Here is a 19450-nt window from a genome sequence, read left to right as displayed (position 1 = left end):
AATTGTCTACAAAATAAATACTTTAAGGTTGCTGCCTCATCTAGTGACAACACCAAAACCAAGGGCTCCATTGTGTTGCTGTCGCGGAAATGCGCACTCACCGTAGACAAAAGTAGTAAAGACTTATCAGGCAGGATATCTTATATATGTACCACGATAAGGAGTAGGAAAATAGCCTTTGTTTTGGTATATGCATTGTCTACATATGATGAAAGTTTTTTTTCAGTGCCTAACCAATGAATTGCTCTCTCTCAATGAATATTCACTAATTATAAGGGGAGACATGAATGAGGTACTAGATTTAAATCAGGATAGATCAGGGGTCTCATTTATAAAACTGTGCGTAGGATCCTTACTAAAAGTGTACGTACGCCCAAAAGCCAAAAATGGCGTACGCCAAAAACTATTCAGATTTATAAAACCGTGCGTACCTACATCTGTAAGCAATGTTCCCTTTATAAATCACAGATTACCTACATGAATCAGCCTCTTATCCCGCCCTGTACACGCCCATTTTTAACCATAAATAGTCAATGCAATGCACCTCGTGAATGCTGATCAGTATGTTAGTGACACTGGCAGTCACCGAATCATGACGACTGGCGGAGAAAAAGCAAAAAACCTCTCAGACGCTGGTGAATTGCTGCCAATTGAATTATAATTTCGGCCTGTTGTCGCATAGTGTAGGGACCCCTAATCTGTAGACTACCTTAATTAATAATATTTTCCAAAACGGTATGCATTTCGGCACTCGGGGACAGCTTCGATATACCAGACCTATATTATAAGATTTAACAGAACTATACTGTATATTATATCCAAACAAGCCTTAGTGATAAAGGTGAAGATTATATATAATATTTATTTTAAAAAAAACACTTAGCTGGTTTTCCCTCTGGAAACAGCCGGTTGCCCCCAGAGTGGCGAGGACCTATATTTGGACCGGGATGGCACGGTTCCGGCGCGTTGCCCTCTCTACTGGACCCAGTTCAATACATAGATCCAAGAGCTCAGCTTTAGGGAATTTAAATCGGCATATTAGCCAGTCATCGTCATGGTCCCTGAAGCCTTTTTCTCTCCTGATTATTCCATTGGGGGTTAGTCCTCCTGCAGAGCCAGCAGTGCCATCATGCAGCATTACGCACGGGGGTCTCTGCAGTATTAATATGTTTACAATTAGAGTGATTGTTAACACCTTGCCAAAATCACAGCATCAACTAGTGGTATATACTTTCAATACTTAAAAATATAAGAGTAATCATTATTCCCACATGTACTTCCTGCAGTCTGACTTCAGTTCACCACCTCACCATCTGCGTCGCCAATTCCCATTGTCTCCAAAATATGCGTACGCATGGGTCAGAGTTTGCGTGGAGGACCGCACATTCTCCCGTCAAGCTTGTTTTTTATAAATCACAACCTTTGCGTGGGAATTGGCGTACGCACATAGCCCCGTTTTGTGCATACGCCACGTTTATAAATGAGACCCCAGGGGTCTATTACACAAAGGCCCAAAAACATACATCGGACATGTTTAGAGCAGTTGTGGAATCCCACCATCTTACAGATATATGGAGGATGCACAACCCTACTAGCGAGGATTACATTTTCTTTTCCCCATGTCACCTCACCCACTCCCACATTGATTATATTTTGTGTTCCAGTGTAGTCTAGATGGAAACAGGGGTCCACGTGCACCCCCCGGCTTTTTTTATGCCACCTGATGTTTTTAAATCCTTAAAGTGTCTATTTACAGAATCTACCAGGTACCAAGCTGAAATAATGTCCCAAAGGCTTCATTTTTAACCCTTTGCTGCACCCGACCGGAACCCGAAAAATCAAAAAATGATATAGAAAGTGGCATAACATTTGAAGTAAACAACATACAGAGACAAATGAACACATTTTCCCATACATTTCTGACCCCAGGAATTTAATAGAATGGTTATTTCTGACATTTGACAACATATTGACCCTTTTTCTGGACAAAAATAGCAAAAAGAGGCCAAAGATGTGTAGAGGATCAACTATTTTTTGTTTTCTCAGGCGCATAGGGTGATTTTTTTTCACAACCTGTTATTTCTTTATCATCAAGTGTCTATTTTAAGATTAAGTTGGTTACCAAGCTGAGAAAATGTCCAAAATGCTTTATTTTTAACCCTTTGCACCAAACCCGAAAAATCTAAATATGATATATAAAGTGGCATACCTTTTGATGTAAACAACTTACAGAGACAAATGGACACATTTTTCTATACAATTCTGACCCAGGGAAATTGTTATTTGTTATATTTTACAACATCTTGACCATCTATGGTCAAAAACAGCAACAAAAGCTCATTTGACAACATTTTTATTATACTAACAGCAGCCTGAAATGGGGTTTATTTGAACCTTTTACTGCACCTATCCTGAACCTGAAGAAATTGAAAATAGGTTTACTTTTGAAGTAAACAAAACAAAGCAAATGAACTTCAAAAAAAAAAAGGTCGAAAAAGTTGACTGAGCATCAACTGCCAGTTTTGGAATGTTGGGGCTTTGCAGTTGGCAGTTGGTGGCCATCAGTTGGTACCTGCAGATCACCATCTCCCACTGCTCTTTCTTTTGGAACAATTTCAGTAAGTATTTGAAACTATAATTAAGATATATACCTTTGTAGTCATAACTTAAAGTAATTTTTCAACAGTTTTTACTATAATCACAGGCTTTCAGAAATCAAATCTGTATTCTTGACTAGCAGTGTTGGTAGCTTAGTTGGTAGCTAGCCTGTTAGCTAGGTAGGTAGCTGTTTTTTTTCAGTCTCAATACTTACCTACTATACATACTTACCATGGCGAAAATTTAAAAAATATGTTGTCAAATGAGCTTTTTTTTGCTGTTTTTGACCATAGATGGTCAAGATGTTGTAAAATATAACAAATAACAATTTCCCTGGGTCAGAATTGTATAGAAAAATATGTCCATTTGTCTCTGTAAGTTGTTTACATCAAAGGCAATGTTCCACACAATAGCAATAGAACCAGCAATTCTGTCTGATCACAATGCGCTGATAACCACACACAGCTTTTGATGCAGAATTTAGAACCAAACTGGCTCAGTTTATATCAATCAACACCGACTCAGTTTCTGCATTTACAGTATTTGGCAAGCAACTAAAGGGTTTATTAGAGATTTCACATCTTCCTTCACGGTCAACTTGAAGAGGAAAACAGAGGCAAGGATTGCAGAGTTGGCAAAACGCTGTAAATCTTTACAGCAGACTTGTTTTTCAAAATCTACACGAACTCTTTTAGTCACAAGTCGAACAGCTCTAAATGATCTGCTAAGAAGGGGAGCTGAATTCATAATTCACAGACTGAGGTATCTCAACGAATCCTAAAGATATCAGCACCACTTTTCAATCCTTTTATTAAAAGCTGTATGAGTCCTCCTGCAATCCAGATCAGACACAGTGCCAGAAGTTCCTAAAAGAACTAAACCTGCTTCTTCTTGACCCAGAGGAGGAAGAAGAACTGGATCGACCTATAACGTTATAGGAACTTAAATCAGCATTAAAAACAGTTTAAAAAAAAAAGAGGGGAAAACGCCGGGGTTGGATGGAATTCCATCAGAACTTCTTCTACAGTATTTTGACATAATGGGACCTACCACTTTACAAGCTTTAACCTCAGCCATAGAGAAGGGTACTTTTCACCAACGAACCAACTAATTTCTGTTATACCCAAAAAGGGCAAAGATCCTACGGATTGCTCAAATTTCAGGCCCATCAGCCTCATTGGGACTGATATTAAGCTCTATTCCAAAGTCTTGGCTCTCCGCCTAGAGCGCTTTATCAAGAAGCTAGTCCACCCCAACCAATCAGGTTTTTATACCAAAGCGTCATGCTGCAGACAATGTACGCAGATTATTTCATGTAATAGAAGAAGCCAAAAACCTTCCAACAACAGCTCCAGTTTTATCAGTGGATGCAGAAAAGGCTTTTGACCACCTAGAGTGGAACTACTTGTGGCAAGTAATGGAGAGGCTTGGTTTGGGGGCCAAATTAATTGCCATGGTGCATATTTTATATGCGATTTCCATGGCCATAGTCTCAACCTATTTCCCATCAAGCGAGGCTCTCGACAGGGATGACCGCTTTCCCCCATGCTGTTTGCAATCTCGCTTGAACCGTTAGCCCAAGTCATAAGGCAAAATAAAATCTGTAATGTCCAGATTAAATCCAATAGCAGCTCATTATCATTATTTGCAGATGATATTTTGTTGTACATCTCTGATCTGGAGGACTCTATCCCAAAAACTCTTAAGATCTTCAACGAATTTGGCTCAATCTCCGGCTATAAAATTAACTGGAATAAATCAAATCTTCTTTTATTGAACAACAGGCATGTGACATCAGCCATTAGTGTTACAATACCAACCCAAAGCAAAATGACATATTTGGGCATCATCATGCATGCATTGCTACAGTGAGTTGTCCAGGACAACTATGAAACTATATTAAGTAATGTTAAAAGGGATCTGGCATTGGTGGTCTGCGCTGCCAGCATCACTACGGTCCAGGATTGCTGTTGTTAAAATGAACATAGTTTCTCGTGTGAATTTCTTAAGTACAATGATCCCCTTACCCCCACCAATAAACTTCAGGAAGAAACTTGATACTTTAATTCAACAGTATATTTGGAACAATAAACAACCTAGGCTAAAATACTCTACCCTGCAACGTACCACAAACACGAGAGGCTTGGCCCTCCCCAACTTTAAAATGTTTCACAGAGCCTTTCATCTATGGGCCCTCAGAGTGTGGATGGACCCCTCTTCTACAGTTCCATGGAGAGAAATAGAGCAAAACCTCACTAGAAAGTCTAAGACTGCAAGACCTTGCCTTTGCAGGTGTGTGTCCAAAAAGTGTGTTAAACTATGGCCCTATTATCACCAACACATTGACCAACTTTAAACAGGTGGAGGAGCAACTACGCTATACCAATAAGTGGCATTTGAATACCCCAATATGGCACAATACGCAAGCAATGTCTGGTAACAAACCCTTTGCTTGTAAGCAGTGAAGTGACAGAGGTATTTATACTTTATACCAGCTATTCAATGAGAAAGGTATGTTGAGTTTTGAAGACCTGAGAGCTAGTTTTGAGGTCTCCAGGACATCCTTCTTCTTTTATCTTCACTTAAGATCAGCCCTAAAATGTTATGGAGTGCCATGGGGAAACAGTCTTGAGGCGCATCCAGTCATTAAATGTTTTTTTGATTTTCCTGTGTGAAGATTAGTGTCCAAGATTTATGCTAAACTGATGCACGTATCCATAGGAGAACTCCCAATAGTAAAGTCACATCAATAATATCTGATGTGATAGGATGTCGAATTCCTACTGACCCGATTGTTTTGTTACTTAATGACAACTCTAAATTACACCTGCTTGAGAGACAGGGGAAGATCTGGCTAGCCGGCTCAACTGCAACCAAGATAGTTCAACGCTGGCTCCCCCCTCACTCGCTTTGTATAAAACAGTGGTTGGCGTATTTTCTGGACATGGTTATGCTTGAGCTCTCTACAGCAAGGATTAACAAAGCCAAATCATCAACTATCAACCTATGGAAAAGCACAGCAGCACAAATATCAGACCTAATTAGCTCAGCATCACAAGGACTAGAGGAGAGTGACTAGGCAAGGTCTAATTTCTGTTTGTTTGTTTTGTTTTCCTCGAGACTGCAGAGGGTGGGGGGTGGGAGAGGGTTCTTGTTCTTGTTCAATTTGTGTTTCTCTGTTCTGTACACCATCTGACATTACCTGTCATACACTGTGGAATTTGTTTTGTATGTCTGAATGATATAAATGGTGTTAATAAAAAATTGATCACAAAAAAACCACTGCAATAAATAAATTAATGGTTTTTAAAAAGATTATTTTAGTCAACTTAGTTAACTTTTTCCTTGAAAGTTACCAAAATATCCGATGTGTGACAGAAGTGCCTAAAAAATAGACAGCATGGATAAAGTTTGTCCTTCAATGTAATGGATATCATGATATATAGTCAATGCACAATATGTTTACCCCCACTCAACCATCTCTGTGATCATATAATCTCGAGTAGTCCCACGATGTGAACACTCGCAAGTCGTAAACATGGGAATCTTTGCCATCGCTACGATTCATCCCATATGATGTGTACCACACTTAAGCCTGCACTTGTGAAGGTTTGACAACAGTTCTGAATTAAGCTACTTCTGAAGAAGTGAAAAATCCAGACTTTTGTCAAGTTATCAACAATCAAATTGAGCAAACTCAGTTATGCCTGTACAAAGAAACAGGGCCCTGAATCTGAGGTTCAATAGTTATCCAGCAGTTTCTGTTCTGGCACCCAGGCTGAAGCCTTCAAGAGAAGGCTGAGCAGTGTGATATCACCATATTTGACACACCTTCCATTCCCCCCTAACAAAATAATAGTCATATTTTTGAAAAGACAAAAAGCTTAAAATTTACTAGAAATTATTAAAGTACTGGTACTTACATATTTATCTTATAATACAGACAGAAACCCCAAATTATCATGTTTCACTTTTCAGAAAAATGTATTTAAAAACCTATAATGCAACAACACATTGGCTCTCCATCCAGTGATAATCAGTTTCTCTGGTTACTATTTTTTACATTTTTACAAAATAATATCAGTCATTGCTCCACAGTTTCTCATTTACATTATAGACATACATCTTTTACTTACAGACTTGCCATAGTGCAAAAGTGTCTCTCCTCTATCCTGCTAGATATTTTCTATACAGAGACTTCCTGCAGTCTTTGGTGTTATTAGTTTGTTCCAGTTGGTTGTGTATGAAGTCTAGGTCAGATAAAAAGGATAAGTGGGGAACAGGATATTAGGGTGTCATGTGCTGGCAGGTGGAAAGCACAAGTCTTTATTACAGACAATGGAAGATGTACGGAGGCTCAGTGATAGAGATCTGCTTATCTTGGAAAGCCAGCCCACACCTTCAGTCTCTCATCTCTTTCTCTCTCTCTCTCTCTCTCTCTCTCTCTCTCTCTCTCTCTCTGTATGTGTCTGTCTGTGGTCCAGGCGTCGCTTTCTTACCAGCGTCCATCTCCTACCTTATTGGAACCTACATCTTCGGCACGTTGGCGCACAAGATGGGGAGGTAAGGAGAGAAATTATCCTTATCTATCGCTCTCTCTCTCTCTCTCTCTCTCTCGTTCTCTCTCTCTTTCTTGCTCTCTGTGGATGTGATATCTGTTTAGGCCCCTCTAAATGAGTTTTCAGTGTTTTTAGTGTTTGAGAGGCTGGCTTTATTGAGGCCTTGACGATACAGCGTTGGGGGAGTTTTGTATATATAATAAAGGTGTCTTGTGAGAGAGAGGGAAGAGGAAGCGAGAATGTATGAATGCATAGTACGTGAATAGGTTCAAAGACCATCAAATAGAATAAATTACCGTATTGCTTTAAAGCTACTATAGACGTAGTATCTGCCGCCCCCATGAGGAATTCTAAGTAATGACAACAAAACTGACGGCGCGTCCACATGTTACAAGTCTTCCATGAACGCGCACGTATATATATTTATATATCACGTCATTTGAAGTAGAATTCTGGCTGTATTACCTGAAAGAAAAAGGGGAATGTTTTGAATGAGGGGAACTTCAGTATCATTTTCTGGTAAGTCATAATGGTGATTTCCTGTGACATTATAACCTTATCCCTTATCCCAACTCCCCTATTTCCTTCTTTTTCATGAAAATATTACACCACCTCCACATTACCCCCATGGAAAATAAATACATTTACCATGGGCTGCCAATAAAAACTACTGGCCAAAATAATAAATACACATTATGATTATAGAGATTTGTTACACTGTTCATCCCTGGCTATTAAGCAACATCTGTGATATATTGATGATATTGGGTGGGAGAGTGTACATAACTCTGTTATGAAAAAGTGATTTACAGTATTTCATGAGTTATGTTTATGTACACTAGGTAAGGAGGTAAAATATAATATTAAACATATGTATGTTTATATGTACATATGTGTATGAAAAACATACATTGTTTTCTAACTTTAAGCAAAGACTATTGTAGTTGATCTTTGTAAAAGTGTTTTCATTTTGATAACACTGACCCTGGCTTCTCTCCCTGACAGATGGCTTTGTGCTCTCATTGGAATAGTGCTGGTTGGAGTCAGTGTAATATGTGTAAGTATAAGGCTGACAACTACACCATTAGTGGGAATTCAGATATCAGATATTTCAGCACTGGAGGGTCACTAGCAGAAATGTTGCTGCTTAAAATAAACTGAACTCTAAAGAGGATTTGTGTGGTGTGTAATAATAATGTGTTCCATTTACCTCGGAACTCTGAAGCAGAAGCTGGGAGTGACGTCGCCCTCGAGATAGTCTCGCTTTGCCAGACCTTCCTCTACAGCGCTGCGTAGGAAGGTCTGGCTAGTCCACACAACATTATGGGATAGGAAAAAAACGTGCTCTGGTTTATTGCCATTTCTTTAAACCAATCACAATTGTCTTGGGTGGCACTAAGCAGGCCCGATGTTGCTGAAAAATATCGTCAGGAAGAAACTTGTTTTGGCGGAACATGTGTACGTTCAAAAGTAGTTTTAGTCGTGCAACCGAAAACTCATATTGGACAGATAGTCTAGCTAGCTGTCTGGATTTACATCCAGATTGTGCAAATGATCCAGATTATCCACCTGTTCTATATCTCATGACTCTCCAAATTCATTCATCCCTCATTCTGCCAATGAGAGTCTGAATTCACAGTGATTTCAATGCTTATATCAAAAAGCAGCCAGCATCGCTCCCGAATGGAAAATGTTTGTTGTTTACACTCCAATATAAATGAATAAATTCAAACTGAATAAACATAAATATACATTTTCATAAATCTGTTCTGTTCTAGGTTCCATTTGCTAAAAACATCTATGGTCTGATTGTTCCAAACTTTGGTGTTGGTTTTGCTATTGGTAAGTCATAAATGTAATACTATGCTTATCAAGTACAAGTGTTCCCATGGCTGAGCGTGTAAGAGCTGTATCGTCTGTGCTGTCTTACAGGCATGGTGGACTCGTCTATGATGCCTATCATGGGTTACCTGGTGGACCTGCGTCATGTGTCTGTTTATGGAAGTGTGTATGCCATTGCTGATGTGGCTTTCTGCATGGGATTTGCTTTAGGTAAGAAGGAGCCATGAAACCTTAGCAATATTATAGACTATTATGATACCTCTAAAGTGACTTTGAATTTGAAAAGCAACAGAAAGTGTTTAATCCCTAGAAATCTGTGGCTCATCTTGATTTTGGCCTGACTCATTAGTTATTATTAGGACATGACTATATGTGTTTCTAGCTAATGGTTGTTGTACTTGGTGTCTAGGTTAAAGCAATGTAACCATGACATTAAATAGAAACGGGTGGTTATGCATCTTCTGGCACTAATTTTTGATTATTGCACAGCAAGTACCGTATGTGTTTCCATGTAACAAATAACAGCATTTAACCTACAGTATTGACTCAGAATATTTGGAATGGAATATTAAACAAAATAAATATATCTACCCCAGGTCCATATTACCCCAAATACAACTATCTAAACGCAAAGATTTTAAAATTACCTTTTTCCATTTGTATATACACAAGGTCAGGGATACATACACACACACAAACACACACACACACACACACACACACGCACACATACAGTGGGGCAAAAAAGTATTTAGTCAGCCACCAATTGTGCAAGTTCTCCCACTTAAAAAGATGAGAGAGGCCTGTAATTTTCATCATAGGTACACTTCAACTATGAGAGACAAAATGAGAAAAAAATCCAGAAAATCACATTGTAGGATTTTTAATGAATTTATTTGCAAATGATGGTGGAAAATAAGTATTTGGTCAATAACAAAAGTTCATCTCAATACTTTGTTACATACCCTTTGTTGGCAATGACAGAGGTCAAACGTTTTCTGTAAGTCTTCACAAGGTTTTCACACACTGTTGCTGGTATTTTGGCCCATTCCTCCATGCAGATCTCCTCTAGAGCAGTGATGTTTTGGGGCTGTCGCTGGGCAAAACAGACTTTCAACTCCCTCCAAAGATTTTCTATGGGGTTGATATCTGGAGACTGGCTAGGCCACTCCAGGACCTTGAAATGCTTCTTACGAAGCCACTCCTTCGTTGCCCAGGCGGTGTGTTTGGGATCATTGTCATGCTGAAAGACCCAGCCACGTTTCATCTTCAATGCCCTTGCTGATGGAAGGAGGTTTTCACTCAAAATCTCACGATACATGGCCCCATTCATTCTTTTCTTTACACGGATCAGTCGTCCTGGTCCCTTTGCAGAAAAACAGCCCCAAAGCATGATGTTTCCACCCCCATGCTTCACAGTAGGTATGGTGTTCTTTGGATGCAACTCAGCATTCTTTCCCCTCCAAACACGACAAGTTGAGTTTTTACCAAAAAGTTCTATTTTGGTTTCATCTGACCATATGACATTCTCCCAATCCTCTTCTGGATCATCCAAATGCTCTCTAGCAAATTCCAGACGGGCCTGGACATGTACTGGCTTAAGCAGGGGGACACGTCTGGCACTGCAGGATTTGAGTCCCTGGCGGCGTAGTGTGTTACTGATGGTAGCCTTTGTTACTTTGGTCCCAGCTCTCTGCAGGTCATTCACTAGGTCCCCCCGTGTGGTTCTGGGATTTTTGCTCACCGTTCTTGTGATCATTTTGACCCCACGGGGTGAGATCTTGCGTGGAGCCCCGGATCGAGGGAGATTATTAGTGGTCTTGTATGTCTTCCATTTTCTTATAATTGCTCCCACAGTTGATTTCTTCATACCAAGCTGCTTACCTATTGCAGATTCTACAAGTCTACAATTTAGTTTCTGGTGTCCTTTGACAGCTCTTTGGTCTTGGCCATAGTGGAGTTTGGAGTGTGACTGTTTGAGGTTGTGGACAGGTGTCTTTTATACTGATAACAAGTTCAAACAGGTGCCATTAATACAGGTAATGAGTGGAGGACAGAGGAGCCTCTTAAAGAAGAAGTTATACGTCTGTGAGAGCCAGAAATCTTGCTTGTTTGTAGATGACCAAATACTTATTTTCCCGAGGAATTTGCAAATAAATTCATTAAAAATCCTACCTGTGATTTTCTGGATTTTGTTTTCTCATTTTGTCTCTCATAGTTGAAGTGTACCTATGATGACAATTACAGGCCTCTCTCATCTTTTTAAGTGGGAGAACTTGCACAATTGGTGGCTGACTAAACTTTTTTGCCCCACTGTACATAAAGGGACATAATAACAATACCACCAGATAAAATAAAAACCAAAATTACAACAAATTAGAAAAAAATAGAACATTTACCTTATTGTTTTTCCTATTATTCTGAGCAGATAAACCTTTTGTTATGCCACTATTACCATTTTATTACTGACATTACATGACTACCTGTTGCAAAGATTAAATCTCTATTTATTTTATCGTTGCCAAAACATTACTACGTTACTTCCTCTATACCATGTATTTACCCTAAATGAACCTGTTGTTAAAAATATGTCTGTACAGAGTACTCTAATCTAACAAGCCAAACTAAATGAGTATGTGATCTGTCCCTGACTGATGCAGGTCCATCAATCGGAGGATCCATAGCTGAGAGTATTGGTTTCCCCTGGCTGATGACCATCATTGGAATAGTGGATATTATTTTTGCTCCTCTTTGCATCTTCCTCAGGAGTCCACCAGGACAAGAAGAGAAAATTGTAAGATTCAAAGCACACATAAATACAGTCAATGAAATCCTTTATAAACACAAAGAAATATGGAAGCCCTGGAAGGCAAGGTCAACAAAATGTTATACCTCACAAATCAAAAATGACCCATGTGGACCAACAGGTACCTCTATAATCAAGGTTGACGGGTTTTGGCCGATAACTCCTACATTACACATTGCACATTTAAAAACCTTACATTTCCACTTTTCTTGAATTAAGATGAATCACATGACATAGGATATGCCCATTTCCCCGCAAAATGTGCAAAACCTACTTTTTCGAAATCTTACTGTGGTTTTCATCCGATCTGCCTGAAACTTTGCATAAAGCATCTTCAGACATACAACAAAAACAAAAAGTTATCTTAGTTTGCTCAAAAATGCGCAAATTACCAATAAACAAATTTGGCTAACACTGGCCATTAAGGGGCGCTACAGATATGAAGAGCTTATATTTCATTAAGTGCTCATGCGATTTTTATGAAATTTGGAGGGTACGATCTAGGGCCATTCCTGAGGCCACGCCTACAATGGTGTACTGATTGGTCAAAATGGGCATGGCCTATTACCCCCCAGAAAAATGCATTAATGCTGTTCCAATTGATGTATAAAACAACTGTAAGTAGGAAGTTTCCATTTTCAATTTACTTGCAGCTCACACGTTGCAATATTTCCTGACCTTTTCCTCGCTGCCGTTGTGCTTTGGGTTTGACTTTCGCGGGCTCCGCGGGTTATCAGGAGGAACTCGCCTGGACAGCTCAGACCCCGTCATTACTGCTTGCAGTTCTAGTTTTACTTGCATTATCTCTTGGTCTGAATGACATGTAGCTCCATAAACAAGCCTTAAAACAAGTGTGTGAAACATCCCAAAGTCCCAAAGTGTATATTCTATACAACAAATGGCATATCCATGTCAAACCTGCAGAGAGACTGTGCTGGAAAACAACCAGTATCCTGTCCACCCATTCTATACTCATGCACACCTCAAAACTGTACAGAAGGTACCAGCATATTATTTCTAATCATGTCTGCTTTTAAGAAGTTAGAACGGGCCAAATTAAAACATTAAAATTAAAGAACTGTGTGTACGTCACAGGCTGACCCCTTAGGGCATGGGACACTGAAAGACAGACCAAAATGGCTAATCTGGTATTAGTTTCTTATTCAATTTAAATTTGATTTATATTGTCATACCCTAGGAGTTATCTCAGGACACTTTACAGATAGAGTAGGTCTAGACCACACTCTATAATTTACAAAGACCCAACAATTTCCCCCCAAGAGCAATTTAAGTTATGGTGTTCTACTGAAGTAGAGATATTGCATTATTATTTTTTCATAACTGCATACAAGGCTAGAAGTGAGTTACAGTATCCTGCTTATACCATGACAATGAAATAATCAAAGTTAAAGTGCCCATATTATACTCATTTTCAGGTTCATAACTGTATTTTAAGGTTGTACCAGAATAGGTTTACATGGTTTAATTTTCAAAAAACACCATATTTTTGTTGTACTGCACAGCTCTCTCTCACTGCTGCAGATCCTCTTTTCACCTGGTCTCTGTTTCAGCTACAGAGTGAGACCTCTTTTCTTCTTCTGTACTATCTTTGATTGCACTCACACATGCTCAGTAGCTCAGATGTAGATCATGTCAGCTAGCTAGCTCCATAGACAGTAAAAGAGGCTGTTTCTCCACCTTCAGTCAGTTACAAGGCAGGATTAGCTGGGAGACTTCTAAATGAGGGCGCACATGGAAGTAGTTCTTTAGTAGATTATGGTGAACTTGTGTGTGTTGTAGCAGTGCTTTGCTATTGAGAATGAGGTAGCATGCTAGCGTTAGCATTAGCGTTAGCATGCTAACGCTAATGCTACGAGCTAACGGTTGCGGGTAGCCAGCTCGTTTCGGCTTGTGACATCACAAGCCGTGCCGATTTTGACCAGCTGACCCAGAGACTGAAGGCAGGATACATTCAGAAACCGTATCTCACTCAGAACAGCATGGAGGGATTTATTACAAAGTTTGTATGCGTTTGGAAGCACCAGAGACACAGAAGAACACCCCAAATCCCAGAAAAAGGTTTTTTTTCATAATATGGGCACTATATGGGCATATGGGTATTATATTTAGATTTGGGGGAAATACTGTCCTGTAAAAAACGTTTTATTTTTAGGTTTTCAAATTTTAACAGAATTCACCAAACAAATAAAGAGACACTGTTCCAAGCCCTTTCCACCCCAACCCACATTTTAAAAATAAAAATAAATGCAAAAACAGAAAAACTGTCTTTTAATAGAAGCTGTACCAACTATATTAATCATGGAAAAACTTGTAATACTTAACTGCAGTATGGTTAAGATTAGCAAAGTCATCACTATGTTGTTGCCATCAGTACACAGCTTTAATAGGTTAGGGCAAAGTCAAATGTCATTTTGCCATTTGACACTGGTGTTCATTTAGCACCATTTTGCTCAGTTCCATAACCAGCCAAACCCATTGTTCGTGCACTGATTTCAGTACTTATTATTGAGCTTAATTACCTCATTTATTTCATGAGAAAATCATGACAAATTATACCTCTGTTTTAATAACTTCAGCTAGACACAATCGAGTGACAGTTAACAAGTTGAGATATAAACTACATTTAACTGTTTTACTATGAATACTGAGGTAAATCCCTACTGTTGCACTGTTGGAACTCCTGAGTAAATAATATTGGATTCCAAAGACAATGCAAGAAAAAAAGAGCTTCCATGAGGTTTATATGTGTATCTCACACAACACATGCAAATAACTCTTATAAAGGAGTTGCCAGTTTGTCTGATGTGGATGAAAACATTTCTGTTTATAGTTTTACAGAAACACATATTGTCTCATGTTTTACAGACTTTATTGACGGGAGAAAAAACCATGAATTACCTTACCATCATTGGACATAAATCGGCTGCATGCATATCTCCATCCTGCCTTCATGTCCATTTGTTCGTCTCCATGCAGCATCTGCCATCATTCATCCCCTCTCTCATTACATTCTGTCAATATTTACCACCATGTGTTCATCTTCTCTGCCATTTTACCTCCATCAGTATTTGCCTTTTTTAAATCTGCCATTTCACAAGTTTTTACTAGGGATGCTCCAATCAGTCGTATCAGGATTGGCCCAATTGTGACCCTATTATGTGAATTGAGTATCGATCCACATTAAATACTTTATGGGGACATATCATGAAAAATGTACTTTTTCTGTGCTTGTGCGCATACATTTGGATATCTGGAGTGTCTGGATCTGAAAACATGTTATTTAACAAGCCATTCAGATTTGGCTTCCCTTCCTCGGTCACATGCAGGCTCATTAAAATAAACCACCCACATCTGAGTATCTCCATCCACAGCTTGAGAACTACCTTTGCAAAGTATTTTTCTCGCAAGCCAATCAGAGCAGACTGGGCTTTTTCAGGAGGGGGGGCTTAATGATCCCCAAGTGGAAATTAAATTTGTATACTCTGTTGTTTAACAGACAGGCACACATGCACAAACAGGACTAATGTAGAGATGTTAGAGTGAGGGGGCTCAGTGCCTTGCTCAAGGCCACCTCAGCAGTGCCCAGGAGGTGAACTGGCACCTCTCCAGCTACCAGTCCAAAACTTACAAAACCAGCAACCCTTGGGTTCCCAAGTCAAGTCCCTACAGTCTGAGCTACTGCTGCCCCTTAAAGACACAGGCGCTAAAACAGAACACTACAGACAGAGGGGTACATCCAGACAGACAGTATGAAGGGAACAATGTGATGAACCGCTCTCTAGGGTTCACTGCATAAAGTGCTGGAATGTAACTAAGTACATTTACAAATGTTGAGGTACTTTACTTTTCTTTTCATGCCACTTTCTACTTCTACTCCGCTACATTTCAGAGAGAAATATTGTACTTTTTACTCCACTACATTCATCTGTTACTGCTTTAGTTACTAGTTACTTTACACATTAAGGTTAGGTATGTAGTTTATAAATCTGATGTTTTATTCTAAATTAATCTAGCCAACAATATAACGGCCTACAAGTCCAGCTGAGATAATCAAACTATTAAACACACAACTGGTTGGACACTTTCTACAATGGAAGGAGAATTCTTTATTTTTAATACTTTAACTACATTTTCATGATGATACTTACATACTTTTACTGTAGTAACATTTTCACTGCAGGACTTTAACTTGTAACAGAGGATTTTTTCAGTGGGGTATTATACTTTTATTGAAGTCAAGGATACTTCTTCCACCACTGCCTGCATGTCAGAAAACTTTCTGCGTACTGGTGCTCTGTTTCTTACCCATTCCCCTCAGAGTCCAACACTGTCAGCTGCTGTGTCTCGTTTGATTCTAGCTCTAGGAGTTGCTAAAGTGAGTTTCAAATTTTACACATGGGGGCTTTAATGGCACATAACATAACTACATTAATTTTGAACTACTCTGAATGAACCTTGTCCTATATATTTATATATATATATATCCTTATCTGGATAACTGAATGTAAAACCCAGAACCTCATCAAATATGGAACATGAACTGAAGTAAGAACAACATGTGGTTCTAGGTTTTACTCCGTAACAAAAAGGTATATCACTCAAGGAACTTTGACACATTGTGTGGCTGAAAAAACAGTTTCCTACAATTGTCTTTTCAGGCTATTTTGATGGACACCAACTGTTCAATGAAGACAAGGTCCTACTCCACACAGGGGACGTACTACCAGGGTGAAAACATGGATCCAGAATATGACGATTATGATTAACAGGACAGCAGCCATGCAGGTCAACCCTTCAGAGGATCTATTTTGTTGTACAAAAAAGGAACACCGAAGAAAAAAAAAAGCAAGATATTTCCATGTGAATGTCCCGCATTCAGTCTTCACTGTTCTGTGTCCTCTTAGCAGTTGTACTGGAGCAAACCAAAGTTGTTCTTGATCTGTGGTTGCGAGTGCATTGTGTGAGAGATATTTTTTTAGCCAACAGCCTTATTCAGTAGAAAGATGTGTCAAAAAGCACTTTAAGGAAGTAGGAGGGTGCTGAGCAACAAGTACGCTTTAGTGGTTTATTTTGGATACAAATCTGTCTTCATTTATTTGTCAGCCATTAAAAGTCTAATTTCTATCTGTAAGTCCATGATGCTGTCTAGAGTATTACTACCAGACCTTGTGCACGTTGGTATTATATTGGGTAATTGTGTGGTATGTCAAGAAACTGTTGTTTGTTAAAGAAAAGGATGAGGAATGTATTCTAAAACACAATATAGATACATGCTCTCCTCATAAGAACAGAACCTTGCATTATGGCAACTTTAGAGAAAAAGATCATTTAAAGCTGCTGTTCGTACTGTTTTTATTTAATAAATCATTAATACTGTAAATTCTCAAATAGTGGCCTTTATTTACCTGTGTGGCAGGGAGAACCAGGCCGACAACAGGCTTCTATTAAAGACAGTTAATGCAAATTCACCTGCTGCTCTGAGTTTCTCCTCCTAACTGAAATATTGTTTAAATTCACTCATTGATTCTAGACACTTCCACTTTGAGATTTTCTAAATCGTTGTTAAGCTACAGCGAATTCAACTCAACACTTCCTGCAGAGTTTTCACAATAAAAGTCTTCCAGCCTTCCCTTTATTGTTAGGCTTTTAATGTGAAGATTTGTCATCAATCTGGTTTCATTGACAGAAGCTTAACATTGATGTCGGAAAAGTGAAAAGAATGGAATATTATTGGTAAATTGAAACAGTATTTCAGTCATAAAGAATACGTGAGAGCATCATGACTGTTGTTGTACTCATGGAATATTATATATATATAGATTTATCATGTGGGTGTTTAAGGGGGCGGCAGGTAATTCATTCCCTCCTACATGTTGTCTTTTTCTTTTCTTTTTTCTACCCTGCCTTTAAAGTGACCAGCCTTTATTTGTTTAAACTGGCCACTCTCACAGCTATTATTTGGGAGTCTATATTGACAACGTTTCATTTCAGGGATTGCTCCAGTGCCGCCAGATGTGCGTCCCCTTCCTCTGTCTCTGTGTTGGCGTTCTAACCTCTGGTGGATTTGTGAGGACTATGGTTAACTGCTCCTCAGATCTCTGCAGGGTAAATCCAGACAGCTAGCTAGACTATCTATCCAATCTGAGTTTTCTGTTGCACGACTAAAACTACTTTTGAACGTCCATGTTCCACCAAAACAACATTTTTCTCTTATCCACAGCACTGTAAGGTCTGGACATGTGAGACTAAGAAGATGGTAAAATAAAGTACAAGTGAATATTTAATACATACCCAGGCCATGCAGAGCTGACTGTATCTGACAGGCAAGACATGGGACAAGTCAGCAGCAGGTTAGCTAGTAATAACAAAATAACAACACTTTTTAAAAGCCAGGCCTTGAGACTGTGTGAATGTGTGGTAGGTGGTACAGTTTCTGATGATAGAGTGTTCCAAATACGAGAGGCTTTTACATAAAAGCATGATTGGCTGACAGAGCTGGACCTGTATTCATGCTTTCACAATGTAGTATGACAGCATGGACCTAGTTTTGTCACACCTAATAACATCTGGCTAATTTACATAAACTGAAAGATTCCACAAAGTCCTTCATAGTATCTCTATATTTGCTTTACACCTTTCATCTCTACTTATGCATGTATTTCAGATTTCATATCTGCTAAGCACTGGACACAATGACGGTGCCTCTGCTAAATAGCCTCAGGAAGGAACTTGTTTTGGTGGAACATGTGTACGTTCAAAAGTAGTTTTAGTCATGCAACAGAAAACTCCGATTGGACAGATAGTCTAGCTAGCTGTCTGGATTTACCCTGCAGAGATCTGAGGAGCAGTTAACCATAGTCCTCACAAATCCACCAGAGATTAGAACACCAACACAGAGACAGAGGAAGGGGACGGACATCTGGCTGAAAAGAAGGACATCCGGCGGAATTTCCTTCGGAACCGGAGCTATCCTGTAATATAGACTATATAAAGGTAGATGGTGCATTACAGTTATCAATATAAAGGCTTCTTCTGTTTTGGGCATTCCTGCTCTCCATTCCCTCATAAGTCAGCACTGTCAAGGCTGGTTGGTATTGGTCAATGAAGCTAATTTGTGTCAAAGTTAACGAAAATTGAACTTGAAGCAAAAGCTTTGCACAGATTCCATTTGTCTCTGTGAAAGGTTCCAATAACTGCAGTGATTTTATTAAATGAATTGTTTTTGCTTCAAAATGTAGAAGTTTTAAGTTCTGCTCTGGCCTTGATAGGGCAGAAAACTGCTTTTGCACTGCTGTTGATTCAAACTCTTGGCCACACATTAATAAGTGATGTCATTGCAGGTAATTTAATCAGCTGTCTAAGGGAGAACACCTACTGTGACATTACTAATGGTTCTCCTTCTAGTGGAACACAGTTTAGCCCCCAGTGATTCAGGGTTAAATGTTAAGAGTATCCAGTACTGCTTATAGGCTAGGCCTGACAAATTAGCTCTGAAAATTGTATAGCTTGCTCTGTCATGGATGCAACTGCAGTCAGCTTGAATCCCAACAGTTTGATGGATGAATGGTTTCCAATTGTAACTCAGAGTAACAGAAAAAGAGCCTCTCCTGAAGTATAACACACT

At 39.1% G+C, this 19450-nt stretch overlaps 1 protein-coding gene across 1 annotated transcript; it reads left to right on the top strand.

The window, feature by feature from the left end:
* The first annotated feature begins 7086 nt into the window (after positions 1-7086).
* slc18a2 (solute carrier family 18 member 2) lies at positions 7087-17267 on the top strand. Its single transcript, XM_078273037.1, has 6 exons — positions 7087-7161; positions 8163-8214; positions 8936-8999; positions 9090-9209; positions 11660-11793; positions 16485-17267. The coding sequence occupies exons 1-6, from the start codon at positions 7154-7156 to the stop codon at positions 16590-16592; spliced, it is 486 nt and encodes a 161-aa protein (XP_078129163.1). The 5' UTR covers positions 7087-7153; the 3' UTR covers positions 16593-17267.
* Positions 17268-19450: the final 2183 nt, after the last annotated feature.

The sequence above is a fragment of the Sander vitreus genome, chromosome 17, assembly GCF_031162955.1.
Source record: "Sander vitreus isolate 19-12246 chromosome 17, sanVit1, whole genome shotgun sequence".
Taxonomy (NCBI): domain Eukaryota; kingdom Metazoa; phylum Chordata; class Actinopteri; order Perciformes; family Percidae; genus Sander; species Sander vitreus.
This window is presented reverse-complemented; position numbering and strand designations above follow the sequence as displayed.

Bases quoted from the DNA above. Each gene is read 5' to 3' on its own strand.
- slc18a2 (XM_078273037.1), top strand. The intron at 9,000-9,089 runs GTAAGTCATAAA...GCTGTCTTACAG, and splicing joins TGGTGTTGGTTTTGCTATTG to GCATGGTGGACTCGTCTATG. The intron at 11,794-16,484 runs GTAAGATTCAAA...TTGTCTTTTCAG, and splicing joins CAGGACAAGAAGAGAAAATT to GCTATTTTGATGGACACCAA.